The 14,378-nt window shown below is 28.3% G+C and overlaps 1 protein-coding gene across 3 annotated transcripts; it reads right to left on the reverse strand.

The window, feature by feature from the left end:
* Window positions 1–3,722: 3,722 nt before the first annotated feature.
* LOC101490720 (glutathione S-transferase zeta class) lies at window positions 3,723–7,908 on the reverse strand. Of its 3 annotated transcripts, none has more exons than XM_004499291.4 (11): window positions 7,735–7,908; window positions 7,535–7,646; window positions 7,392–7,448; window positions 7,215–7,300; window positions 7,047–7,118; window positions 6,752–6,805; window positions 6,525–6,600; window positions 5,342–5,403; window positions 4,935–4,994; window positions 4,124–4,244; window positions 3,723–3,998 (listed from the first exon to the last, which is right to left on the reverse strand). In XM_004499291.4, exons 1-10 carry the CDS (start codon window positions 7,735–7,737, stop codon window positions 4,134–4,136), a joined length of 693 nt encoding a protein of 230 aa, XP_004499348.1. In that variant the 5' UTR covers window positions 7,738–7,908; the 3' UTR covers window positions 3,723–3,998; window positions 4,124–4,133. The 3 variants fall into 3 exon arrangements, with proteins under 3 accessions (XP_004499348.1, XP_004499347.1, XP_027190821.1); XM_004499290.4 differs by having other exon boundaries at window positions 6,525–6,603; window positions 7,735–7,869; XM_027335020.2 differs by lacking the exon at window positions 4,935–4,994 and having other exon boundaries at window positions 6,525–6,603; window positions 7,735–7,869.
* Window positions 7,909–14,378: the final 6,470 nt, after the last annotated feature.

Here is a 14,378-nt window from a genome sequence, read left to right on the forward strand (position 1 = left end):
TATGCAAGCTTCAGGAACCGATCTAAACTCAACAGATGGAACTGGTACAGAAATCAACAAAGAAAGCTCATTCTCCACATCAAAAGTGAGTATTTGATCACCTTCTGTAAGCCAATATAAAATACCTCCAATGTATATGCCTTTGTTTTTAATCAAATCGCTGTTGCAGTAGCATATCTCAGTTGATTTCCTCCAATCTTTTGTCGCTAGTGAGTACAAATCAAATGTGAAAGAGAACGATTCATCCTCCTCATTGCGTTTCACTCTAACCAATTTGAATTTGAATTTGGATAGCTCAAATTCACATTCAAAATCAAAAGCAAGTGCTATGCTATCTGTAATGTCACATTGAGGAGGCCAATCCAATTGAATCCAATCTCTATTACAAGGATTGCAGAGATATAATCTGGTTGGATTTGGAGAAGGCAAACAGCTACGGCAACATATAATCCCTTTGCTCGACGCCAAAACAACAACTTGTTCAGGAAGAAAAGTGAAAACAGTTTGGTGCACTACTTTACCACCGTTTCTTGTTTCCACTGGAATGTAACTAACCGTTTTGATATCGTGTTTGCACAACATATACCTGTCTTGAACAATGAAGCCGTTTAACACGAGATTTGCGTTTTTTAGTTGAGCTTTCATGAATGAACGGCTTGAAATAATCTGCTTCCAATCTTTTGAAACGCGCTTCATACGAAACAAATGCTTCACTTCAATCCGCGAAAGAATATCAAAGATAATGTCTTTGTTCAGACACAACTCACTCTCACTCTCACTCTTAACTTTAACCTTCTTCATTTTCTGAAAAACAAACATAAGTTTGAAATCGTGACTTGGTAACAAATAATAAATCAATCAATTTTTGTGAATGAGGAAATGTACAAAATGATTAAAATGGAATGCATTGTGAAAAATAAGTAAATAGAAAGTAAAAGGAAGAAAAGAACAGTTCTTGATAAAGATATGAAAAATGGAATGGAGAAATTAATAACCGTTAGAGAGAGGTGAGAGCAGAGGAGAAGAAAACAAACGCGGAACGCAGAAAGCTGTTTTGATATGATTTGATTCCAGCACGGCGTTAATAGTAGTACTCTATATTGAATAGTGAGTGGTAGCGTAACAAACTTTCATTTGCAGAGACAGAGCCGAAAACGAGTGGAGTGCGGTGTGTCTTTACAAATTCTTTTTGCATAAATAGAAACAGATAGTGCAATTATCACAGAGAAAAAGGGAAAAAGTTTGGTTTACGTGTAATTTAATAAAATGTAATATTTAATTACTATTATCCATGCATAAATTATAATTTTAAATTTCTTCAAATAAATTATATTTAATTTTTTTTAATGGTTTCTATTTTTTATATTTAATTAATACTCCCGGCAAAATTATAAATTACAAATAACTAAGTAATTGTAGTATGTAAAAAAAATGATGTTTACCAAATTACCAATACAGAACATGTTGAATAAAAGGTAGCATCACTAGCTAGTAATATGGAAATGAATAGAAAACAAAATAGAAATATAAAATCCAATTAAGAAATTATGGAGCTCACAAAGAAAATGATTTTTTTTTTATTGCAGTAATGATAATGTAATAGTGGCACTAACAAACAAGCAAGAGAAGAAGAGAGAAATTGAAAAGTTGCAAAAAAATAAATAAAAAAATAAGCAATGGTTTTTGGCTTTTAGTGCATCAAATTATGTCTCTCTTTTCTGTTCTTCTAGTAACTAACTTTTTGGTTTGATAAAAGAATCAGAATTGCAGTGCAACTGCTGTGTCAACTGGCAACGCTGCCTTGCAAAACTTATGAAATTGAAATGGCCAAATGGGAACGCTAACTTCTTTTTGTAGTAAAGGATATGAACAGACAAAATTGGCCATGGGAGATTACGATAGGAACAATATTTTTTAGTTTTTTAGTTTTTTTTGACTAATTTATAATCATTTAAACAATATATTTATTAAATAAATGTTCTCTATTATCTATATCTCTCCTTTTATTTTAACTCTATCATTTTCAAGAAAATTGAGTTTGAAGTAAGTAAAATTTAATGGAGAATTATTTTAAATAGAATTGAAATTTAATTTTTTTTTAAATAATTCGTTCTTCACCGATATTTATTAACTATTTAATTATAATATCTTAATTATAATTTTTTATTTATATGAGTCTTTTTTAACAAATACGATCAATGAAGAAAATACAATCACTTAGTTATATTTACTTGATAATACACTATTAACATATACTACTACATTAAAAAGATACGAATTCTCCTCTTTTAAAATCAAAATTGATAAAATGAAGAGATTAATAGTCGGTATTATATCACTCATAGTATGCATAATATCAATCATTTATTTGATCATCAATAATTTATATTAATTACTTTATTTTTTAAATTGAATTGTTCACATTAGATGAGACAAATTCTAAAAAATAATAAGACTAATTAAGACTTGTCATGATTTGATTAACGAAGAAATGCAAATGCTAAGAAATCCTAGGAGGCACTTGTTAAAGATTTAAATTTAGAAGCTAATATTAAATAAAAAATAAAATTTAGATTACGGAGAAATTGAACGTGTAAGTTTAAGTATATTTTTAATCAAACATTTTTTTTAATATTTAAAATCTTAACAAGCGTTTTTAAAATACTTTTTAACTAGATTCATGAAGAAAATCAAATCAAGTTGAGTCGTTACAATAATTCAGAAAAATTAAAAGGTTTGGAGCATTGGTTCATTATTTCCAAACCGAACTAAAACAATAATTACAAAAAATAAAACTATATCTTTTCAAGTCAAACTGATTCTTTGTGAATCAAGTTGCACTAAATTATTCATTATAAACTTACAATACTATTAAAAAATGAAAAATCAAACCAAACTAAATATTAAAACTATTTAATAACACAAATTTTTTTCAATGATTAAATTTAATTTAGTCAACCGATTTTTGGACAACTCTATTACTAGTACGTTGTTGTTATTAAAAAATAGCACAACCCATATACAAAATGTGACTTTTTTAAAATAAAAAAAACTACTTAAAAATATTTTTAATTCATATAAATTTACCGTGTGCATTCAATATAAAATACCATTTTAGAATACATGAAATGTTATGTACTCATATTCTTGATAGATCAACCTTCAACAAAGTTCATTAATCTCTTAAATTCAACTACTGAATTTAACGTATATGTGGATAAATTACTGAGAAAATAAAAAATTATACACATTTGTTTATGAGACTACAACCTACTTTTTACGTTGCAAACACATCTAATTAGATTTTTAATACTTAGTTGATACTTAGTATTATTTTCTTTTTTACCATATATGCATTATTATATAATTAACACTTAATTCCTATATGTTTGGTTTAGCAGTGTAATAGACAAAATTGCAAAACCTACTTTATGTAGCCTTTACAAAATCAAGACAGCACACCATGATTTTTGCCATCACCGTCATAAAACCAAACATGCACGATGTTAATTCTGAATGATTGATACTTAATTCAGGAGAATTGTTTACTATAAGAAAATAACAGCACACCATGATTTTTGCCATCACCGTCATAAAACCAAACATGCACGATGTTAATTCTGAATGATTGATACTTAATTCAGGAGAATTGTTTACTATAAGAAAATAACAGCACACCATGATTTTTGCCATCACCGTCATAAAACCAAACATGCACGATGTTAATTCTGAATGATTGATACTTAATTCAGGAGAATTGTTTACTATAAGAAAATAACATTATTCATTCAAGTTATATTTTGATTGTTTGAAGCTCAAATCTCTAATATTACATAAAATATTTTTATCCCAGTTGTGCATGATACGTGCAATGATATTGTACGTGGCAAACATATTGCTACATAAAGTATGTTATGTCGTTGTTACAAATTCAACACCCAGAAGCAAAATCAGCAGGTCCTGCTGCAATTGCTCCAATCTAACATCGGATCGCATATCTGTGATCCATCAATTGAAATTAAGCATTGAAAATTACAAACTATGCCAAAGATAACCAAAACTAATAAGAATCGGCATAATGTAGATTACTGACACATTCATAATATCATGTGCAATCACTCACCAGTGCCAAATTATTGACTTAGCTCGCCTACTGCATCTGGCTGATTCTCTGGCCAGGCCTCCCGAAATGCTGGGATCTCATAATATGTCTCATGTAATTTTGATAGAATAGGGAACTCATTCTGCTTGGACAATTAAGGGAAAAGCAAGTCATATGATGAATTTGGCAATGCAATTTCATACATGACGGAAGATTTCATATAGAAAATAATAACAGGTTTCAAAAATTTGTAGTTTATAAAATATGTCATGTCAGACAGAGATATCTTCATCTATTACTTGTATTTGTGAGAGTATTCCACAATGACTGGTTTTATCTAAATTGAACTCCCTTTATTAATGCATCCTCTATCTGATTGAATTACCCAATTTTATGTTTGAAACGTTGATTGCATATACGACACCAACAGCCAACAAGTGGTAAGAGTTAGAAACTCATGCAATTCTGCATAATTTTGTAATCAAACAGATTTGAACTAAGACTAACATTAACATCTTACACATCCATATTATTAGCTTGGTTTGAAGAGCACAAAATGAGAGGTTGACACAAACATTGAATCTAAATCAACTAAATGGTAAAGCTAATAGGCAATGTCCAAAGTTATTTAGGCAACAACCTATGTTTGGAGTGTGGACAAAACACAAGGCTAAAACTGCCTCGCTTAAAATTTTAATTATAATAGGGAAAACCGAGAGAAGATACATCCTTAAAGAAGTTAAAGTAATTGCACCACAACAATACTAGCCATATGTTTCATTACAACCCTTATTCCCCCACATAAAATTTACACGAGACAATAGAATACTACCATGGGAATGTTGAATCTCTTATATGCAGAATGTAACTGAGGCGCTAAAAATATATCCGCCTGCAAATGATAATGAACATGTTAATTTATACATAACTACGGTAAACAACATTAAACCGGAAATATATTCCAAAAAAATATGCAAATCTAGTACTTGTTTCTACAACCCTATTAATTTTCAAAAACTTATGAGTTGTGATCATTGACTTTGGAGTTGAATTGCATTATTATATTCTAAAATAACAGAGCATAAATACATTTATTACATTATTATACATCAATGATCAGGCATATCAATAGTAGATATTGGAAGCCAAGATTTTTTGGCTACTAAACCCTTGTGAAAGGATTTATTTATTCCTCTTATTAGTTTTAAAACGAACAAACTTCAATGATTAGCAACATACCATGAAAATTTCATCTCCAGTAGCATACCTCCCAGAGTGTTCTTTCAATAGCTTTTCAAGTGCTGAACCACATTCAATTGTAAATATATTATATTAGATTAGATTAAGTCAACAACACACTGAAACTTGTATCTAGTAAGGAAGGACATAACATAAACAGAATATTTCTTATCAGTAAAGGAAGAGATATAAGGTGTTGGTGGTTGGGGTGGGGGAGCTTAGAAGTGGAGAGATAAGGAGGTCTAGAGTTCGATTCCTACCTCCAGGCCCCAACATAATACTGACTATACTAACATTTGTCATTCAAAAAATAAAAAAATAAAGCAGGGAGGACAAAATACCACAGTGAACATTTTCTTCAACTGTTAACATTGCATGCTAGCCTGTTAAAAAATAACCAAGACCTGAATGCTCAAGCTAACAAAGTTCGTTCCACCAGGGCTAACTTTAACTTTGACCAATCAAAAGATGCGCTTTATTTTGATAGGCTCATAATTAGATTTGCACTGTTGACAAAGTCCTTAATAAGCAGTTTATTTTTCAAAAAAGTTGAGGTCCTGATGGATATAGATATCAACTATCGGCAATCCAACTGGTTATTACAGTCTCATGAACTACCAACGTAGGGATAATTTAGAAGATAGAACTTCGTTCTCATCATATGCACTTTCTATTTTTGGTTTCTCTTCTTATTTCCAGTTCATTTCATACATAAGTCCAAATGTTTATCAAGAAATGTAGTGCCCAAATAGTAGAAACTTTAACTCAATCGGTCTCATCTCATTGACTATCATTGTAATAGCCAAATACTGTATGTGTTCCATTAATTAAGAATAAAACAAAATCAAATATTGTAGAAACACAAATAAGGATAAGGGGTAGTATGATAGATGGTACCGGGAGAAAATTTTAATTAATGAGACCAGCCCATTTCCATGTTATATAAATGAAACTTATGGTTCTTGACGTTTGGACCAAAAGGATCTATAAAGTTAAAATTGAGAAAGTAAACCTTGTTCCCTTAATGATCCATTATGGCAATAGGCTCTAATAGTAAAGAAATTTTTTTAACTTTGAATAAATGCATGACAAAATTGACATTAACTATGGAACTATTTCTTTCGCTATTAATTTTATTAACCCCTCTCAAAACCAATTGGTGAGCAAGTTAGTTTAATCTCACCTGTGAAGCCTTTTCTAATTACACTCTGGACCCATGGAAGCTTTTCATCAGGGCCAACTTTTTCTTCGATGTATTTCTGCTAATAGAAAAAAAAAATGGAAATGAACTTATAATATGCACTCTAGATCAACAGAGAGGTTGCTTCTTTCTTTATTGAAAAAGAGGTGACATACATACCAGGACATAAACAACCTAAAATTTTGTAGAAAAAAAGGTTACATACATACCAGGAGATTTAGGTTATGAAGAGGTTGTATAGATGAGGAAACAATACTAGCAGCCTGTGGATCAAATCATCAAAAGGGAATCCATTTACGGGTTAATTTGAGGAAGAGAGAATCCAGAACATCAATTCCGTTACAACCCAATAATAAAATTATAATTTGAATTTGATTACATATACCAATTTGATATCATCTGATCCTAATTGACATCACTTTAACAGTGAAAAAAGCACTTTATTGCACTATCTATGTGGCCTGGTTATTCAAATTTTGGAGAAAATAATGCAATAGTAACCACCTGAAAATTGATAGCTCTTTTGTGAATATCAGTGGGTAGCAAAGGATGTTGAGGATACTTATCCTCCAAATACTGTGTTCATTTCATTTAGACATCACAAAAAAAATGATCAGAGATAAACAAACAATTTCAATAATTGGAAAAGTAAAAGAAAGGATTGAGAGTGACCATAATAATGGCGAAAGAGTCAAAAATTACAGCAGGACCATCGACGAGAACGGGAACAAAACCAATAGGGTTGAGCTGGAGAAACTCTGAATATGTGAAAAAGGAAATTAATTAAATTAAGTATAATTAATAATATATAAAATAATAATACTAAAATTAGGTTTACGGATAAGAAACCAGGATGAGATTGTTCTCCTTTCAACAGATTGACAGCTTTGTACTCATATTCGAGCCCTGAATGAATGAAAATGTTTGAGAAAGAGAGTCTTAATAATTTATTTAATTAATAAACAAGAGAAACGATTGAATGAGTGGAGTACCTTTGACGTTAAGAGCAATTCGGAGTCGGAAGGAACATGAACTCCTCCAATATGAATACAGAATCAGTTTATTATTATTATTATGTTCTTCTTCGCCAACGCTTGCGCTTGCCTTGTTCGAATCAACGAAGCATAATGAGTTAGATTATTATTAGGAAACAGTAATTAAAAAGATGCATAGCATAGGATAGGATACATACCATTGACTTGCCGGAGCCAAGTTCGGTGCTCGTTCTTCCAACTTCAAAACGAAGCTGACGATTATTTAAGTTACGGTGACGGTTGGCCTGGACCAAAAGGTCAAAGTGTACCGACAACTGTGCTTTATTAAGAAATAAAAAATCAACGTTTTCTATAGAAAAAATAACTTTTTCAATTTTAAAAAATTGAAAACACAAATTTCAATATATTCTTAAGGCTAAAGAGTATTTAGAGTGAACTATCAATTAAGTGGTTTATATTTTTTGTAGAGTAGCTGTCACGTTTTTTTTCTTTCTCCTTCTACAACCTTCAAGCCATTAAACACGCATAAAAATTGCAAATAATATAAATTATAACTTGGTAATCCCAACACCGGCTTAAGAAAAGTCGTCAAAATGACATATCACTTAGTAATTTGAATTTGGTGTTGTAAAAGAAAATCGCAAATATCATCGATGCCGTATTGAAGTTAATTTATTTGAATTTCTATACTTTCTTCTATGATTGTTTTCTCCTTTTGTTCATGTAATGTATTTTTGAAAGCTTAATAAAAAACATTATCATGGATGCTAAGGATGTTAAGGTTGTTTTCATTATGGAGATTTTTTTTTCTTTACATAATGATATAGAGTTATACACTACCCACTAAGGATTAAAATAAAATTGTAAGTAGAGATAATTTGGGTAGAGGTTACATTTAGTCTGACATTATCTAATTATCTAATGTATTTAATACATTGAATTTATTTTGATGTAAAGTGTTTAAAATTACAGTTTATATAGGAAACATAAATGTTTTTTTCTAAATTAAAGAGATATGTCATGTTCTTTGAATTGTTCCCTTCATTTGAAATCTTATTAAATATTTTTTCATTTTTTTTTTCATCTACTATCTAACTCTCTCGAAAAATTCAAACATCTTTTTCTTCCGTTCTTGAGTAAACTTTATTTTGAATCATTTCTTATTAGTTTCTACCGGAATACCAAGGTTTAACGATGTTATTGTCTTCTTCCGTATTGAAAGTCTAACTCTGACACAAACATGTGGGATACAGATGGGTGTGATGAATCAACACTTATGACTGTGAAATGATGACTTAGAATTCTACTTTTGATGTTCAAACGATTCAATCAATTAAATATAAACAATATAGATTAATTATGACTTTGAAATTATAATTTCGATGAATTAACGGTTAATTTTAACTAATTATATCAATTATGATTTATATATCATAATTTCGATGATTCAATGTTCTGTCTATCATAATTATACTATATATGATTTCATAATTATAATTATGAATATTTAACGATTTAATATAAACTAATTCTATGCTTAAAGGGGACGGACATGCTGAAAATTGGGCATCAACCAATTAATATGGTAGTAACTGCTAGAGGCATAATCCAAGCAATGACTTATAAATATGATATTAATTTTTGGCTAAATTACATCTGTGGTCCCTTAACTTAATTTCAGGTAACGTTTTAGTCATTTATCTTCTTTTTTTTCCGATTTAGTCCTTTATTCCTAACAATATCAAATAAAGTATGAAAATATGAGTTTATTTGAAGATTTGCGTTACAAATTTGATGAAATTTGTATTATATTGAAGAATATAATTAATTTTATGATTTTTTATTGATTTTTTTTTTTTGAATTTTTGTATAGAAAAGGATAACATTGTTGAAATTTTAAAACATAAAATATTAAATTGTCAATTAAAATTAAAATAAAGAACCAAGTCGGAAAAAAAAAAAAAGATAAAAGACTAAAACGTTACCTAAAATTAAGTTAAGGGACCACAAATGTAATTTAACTTTAATTTTTTTGGTTACTTTTATTTTTTAGGGGGCGATTGTATTATGTTATCTCCATCCTTCCTCAAATATTGTTTTAGAGATGTTATCAATGAATCTCTGAGAAAAGGGAGGAATATTGATGATATTGGTTCATTGTGCAATTAAGTCCTTCTGATAAGGAGTACAAATAATAGATACTGCACTATTTTTTGAATTCTATATTTAATTTGATAATAGGCATGATATGACCGGTGAACAGTGGTCACATTCAAGGTGTGAAAGTAGTTGTGAATTATTTCTTACATCTCATATCTTTGATTAGTCTTGTATTTTATATCCAATCCATACTGATTAGTGTTGCCGATTGTTTAAAACCAATGTTACTTGAGCACATTTCAAAATTTGATGATACTCATTCAGGCATAACTTGTACAAGTCCAATTAATGTGATACTTGTTCCATCGGAGGAATTAAGAGATAGATTTACTTGGAGGTAAACTTTCATGAGATTGACTCGGTATTACCTTCCTTTTGCAGGCAAATTGCAATCTTTATGCCTGTAACTGAACCAAAACAACAATTACAATAAATAAAACTATATCTTTTCAAGTCGAACTGATTCTTTGTGAATATTATCCCTATTATTTTATTTATATTACCCTTATTGTTTTATTTTAATTTTTTGTTATATTGTGAATATAACTTTATGTGTTTTGTCAATTTAATTTTATTGTGATTAATTTTTTATCTTATTTATTTTTCTATTCACTATCTTAACACGATTCACACTATTCCGTAAAAAGTATCTTGGCGGGCGTCTAGCTTTAGTACTATCAATGGAACATTCAGACTTATCGCAATATATCATCCACAATGGAATATTAATTTTTTTACTTTAAAAATAATTAATTAAATTTTAATAATAATTTTATATTATTATATTTTAATAAAATTAATTTATTTTAATGTGATTTATATAATTTAATCTTAAATAAAGGAAGACAAATATTTCATTACGAGGATGTTTTGAATGTTACAATTATACTACTAGGATAGGATGGTACCATGCCATAAACACTTGTGAAAAGTTATTTTTAAATATAAGTATTTTTAAAAATACTAAATTTATTTATAAATATCTTTTAAATATAACTCTTATCCATGTTACTGATTTATTTCGATAAATAAACGAACAAAGTTAAATCTATTAGTACTAAACATAGTCTATTAGAAACCTCTATTATTAATTAAAGTGAATATATTTGATAAAAAGTTGGTTTGGTAATTAAAATAAAATAGTTAAATAGCGAAGTTATAAGAATGTTGCAAATTCAATCTACACCATCGACAAAATGTTAAAGATAATAGCAGTTAAAATCCGTTTCTTGAAATTTCGAGATAAGTTTTAAATTGATATTTTATTGACTATTTTAATAATATTTACGCATAAAATAAATTTATCAAATTCAATATATATATATATATATATATATATATATATATATATATATATATTGTTTTTTCTTGATAGTTTGCTTATAAAAAAAGAATTCCATCTATTTGAGATTATTTTTGATATAAAATTATTTCTATTATAAGTCGTTATCTCTGGGTTTTTTTTCTCCTGCATTTTATTTGTGATTATGTTATTTAAGTGTAAGATAGTTTTCAATTATGTCGTATATAAAATTTATCACAATTATAGACATTTTATCGGTTTACGTTACTACTTTGATTGTAACATTCCGCTTTTTTGGGACATTAACTAACATAATTTTAAACGTAAAAATACAAATTCACTTTTATTTATTTATAATTATTTTAAATACTCGTTTATCCTAAAATCAATTAATAATATTTTTAGTTATATTTTTCAAAAATAAAGAATTAAAATATTTACAATCACTAAAAGTAAATTTAATACGTTAAATAAAAGAGACTCCTATAGCCATAACTATTGATATTTTACTACCCCAAGCATAGTCATAACCTTTGTACATGTGGAAAAACTCACCCAACAAGTCTAACCCCGATACAAAAGTATCTCGGAGCCTCAAACTACATGCTATCGTACTTCACAGAGCAAATATGCATGCATATATAGTTGTCATAGCAAAAATATAAATAAATCATATACTTCATTTAACGGTTAAAAATCACAACGCACCAAAGATACAAATCAACCAAAATGCACAATCTATTTGTTAGATTATATGTCAATGCATGATTCTGGAATATCATGCACATCCCCTACAAGGGCTTTGTGGGTCCTTCCAAGCAACACCACTAACTCAACATCCCCGCAAGGATCTTGGGCTCCAACCAATTATGGACGCACCAGACAACTTTGGGCTCCAACCAATTATAGATGCACCACACAACTATGAATGCATGAAGTAGACACTTTTGTTAGTAACAATATAGACCATTAAACCAGAGCGTCCCAAAATCATCCAACCTTGTCCTAAACCAACTTAGTTTAGACACAATAATCACCTTGAATAACCACAACATGTCAAACACAACCATTATAACAACATATAATATAACATTCATTTCCCACAATTTGAGCATATCAAGCACAACCATTATTAATATTCATTTTAAAGATAACACACAAACAAAACCAATACATAACATCACAATACATTTATATCACATATAATTCAAGGAAAGCGGATGTAGTGATGCTCTTACCGTTATCAAAGTTGTTTCTAGAATTATGCTTCACAAACTCTTGTCGTTTCACACCTCGAGCACGGTTTCTCCCTCTCTGAACGTCAGCCGATCCGACAGTTGAAAACGAAGAATTGAATGTTGCGAACCTACTGTCCAAAAATCGGCCCGATCCAACGGTTAACGAATGCAAAATCGATGTTTTTCTGAGACTGATTTAACAAAATCGGGAATATGGTTATTCCTCTCTTTTCTCTTTTGGTGGTTGCCTTTTCTATCAAAATAGTCTCTATCTTTTTCTCTCTTAAACCCTTTTTTTTATATGGCATAGCTTTTTTGAATGGAAGACGTCTTTTTTGTTTGTTTTTTTTCCTTTTTTTATCAACAGAAGTGAGTAACATTAAGCCAGAAGTGAAAATGTTAAACCAGAGCCAAGAGTGGGAACCAGGGACGGCCCAACACGTTATGAAGCCTAAAGCGAAATTATTAGATAATACCTTTTCAAAATTTAATAAATAAATTATTAATATTTTATTTAATAATTATATAAATTTTGTTTAACAAAATTAATGACATTTTCAAATCTATTTTCTCTATATTTTTTAAATAATGAAATAAGACATTTCAACGGTTATACGGCAACATCAAACACTCATGTAAATTTTTCCATATTTTAGTTGAATAAGAAAAGAATGTGTATATATTATAGTACTCAAGTAACTCATGTTAACAATATGCTCACTATTTATCTCATGATCTCTCCATTTATAACTACTATTTCTCATATTAATGATGTACTCACCTTTTATCTCATGATTATTCAATTTATAATTAATATTTCTCTCATATGTACTGTTTTAATTAACCAATTTAGTTGTAAAGTATTAAATAATTTGTAATAAAAACAAAATATTTTATTTAATTTATATAAAATTTTATCAAAATTAGTTTTAAAAATATTAAAATCTGAGGCCTTTTTTGTAGATAAAAAATTATTTGAGGCATTTTTTTAAGTAAAAAATTGTTTTTTAAATTGAGAAAATGATATTTTAACCTAAATCATAAAATTTGTTTTAACAGTTTCCTTTTATTATTATTATTATTATTATTATTATTATTATTATTATTATTATTATTATTATTATTATTATTATTATTATTATTATTATTATTATTATTATTATTAAGAAAATACTTTATTTCTCCTGTCTCTACCTCTTCACTCCAATCTCCTTCAATACCTATAACTTTTCATCAGTTTTTTCTAAGTAGAAGCATCAATTAATTAACAAAATTTGATACTTCGTATGTTTCTATTAATAAACAAAAAGGTGTTATGATATATTTAGTTTAAAAGTTAAATTAATTACAACAACAATTTAAATTGTAAATAAAAATAAATTAGAGTACACGAAATTCAAACAAAACATTTATCATTCAACCGGCCAAGTGAATTTTACTAACAAGTTTTGGGTCCTGTAAATGAAACTTCTACATCATTTTATAAATTTCTTCACCAACACACTTTGGTAGCATAATTGTTTGTCAAATAAGTTTGGCTGGAGTAACCCTTCTAACAAACAATAGGTTTTTAGCCTTCAATTACTCCATCCGTCTCATACTATTTGATTTATTTATCAAAATATAGTTTTAAAATAAATTATTTATTTAATTTTCAATGTATTTTTTAATTATATTATTTTTAATATGATATCTTTTAATATACATCTATAACATTATTAATACACTAATATTTAATAAATATATCTCAATAAAAATATTATTCTATTATTCAATTATATATTATTCGTAATGTATTTTATATTTTACATCACTGATGTTTAGAAAGTAATTCACCTTATTAATTGCATACTGATACGTACTTTACTTGGCATTATAATATAGTTTAATGTATATTGAGATTGACACAAATTTGGGATAATAAAAAAAATCATTTGAAAAAACAAACACTGATATAACATTCAATGTCATTCAATGAGTCAAAGTGTGATTGTCTATGGTTAGAGTCATGCCGTCGTTGTCAAATGTATTCATGTAGAGAGGAAAAGGCATTGGTATAAATACATCATCTCCCTCTTCACTTTAAATCAACTGTCTATAAAATTAATATTTTTTGAAAACTAATTTTTTAGTAATAAAT

Source organism: Cicer arietinum, chromosome 7, assembly GCF_000331145.2.
Source record: "Cicer arietinum cultivar CDC Frontier isolate Library 1 chromosome 7, Cicar.CDCFrontier_v2.0, whole genome shotgun sequence".
NCBI lineage: Eukaryota > Viridiplantae > Streptophyta > Magnoliopsida > Fabales > Fabaceae > Cicer > Cicer arietinum.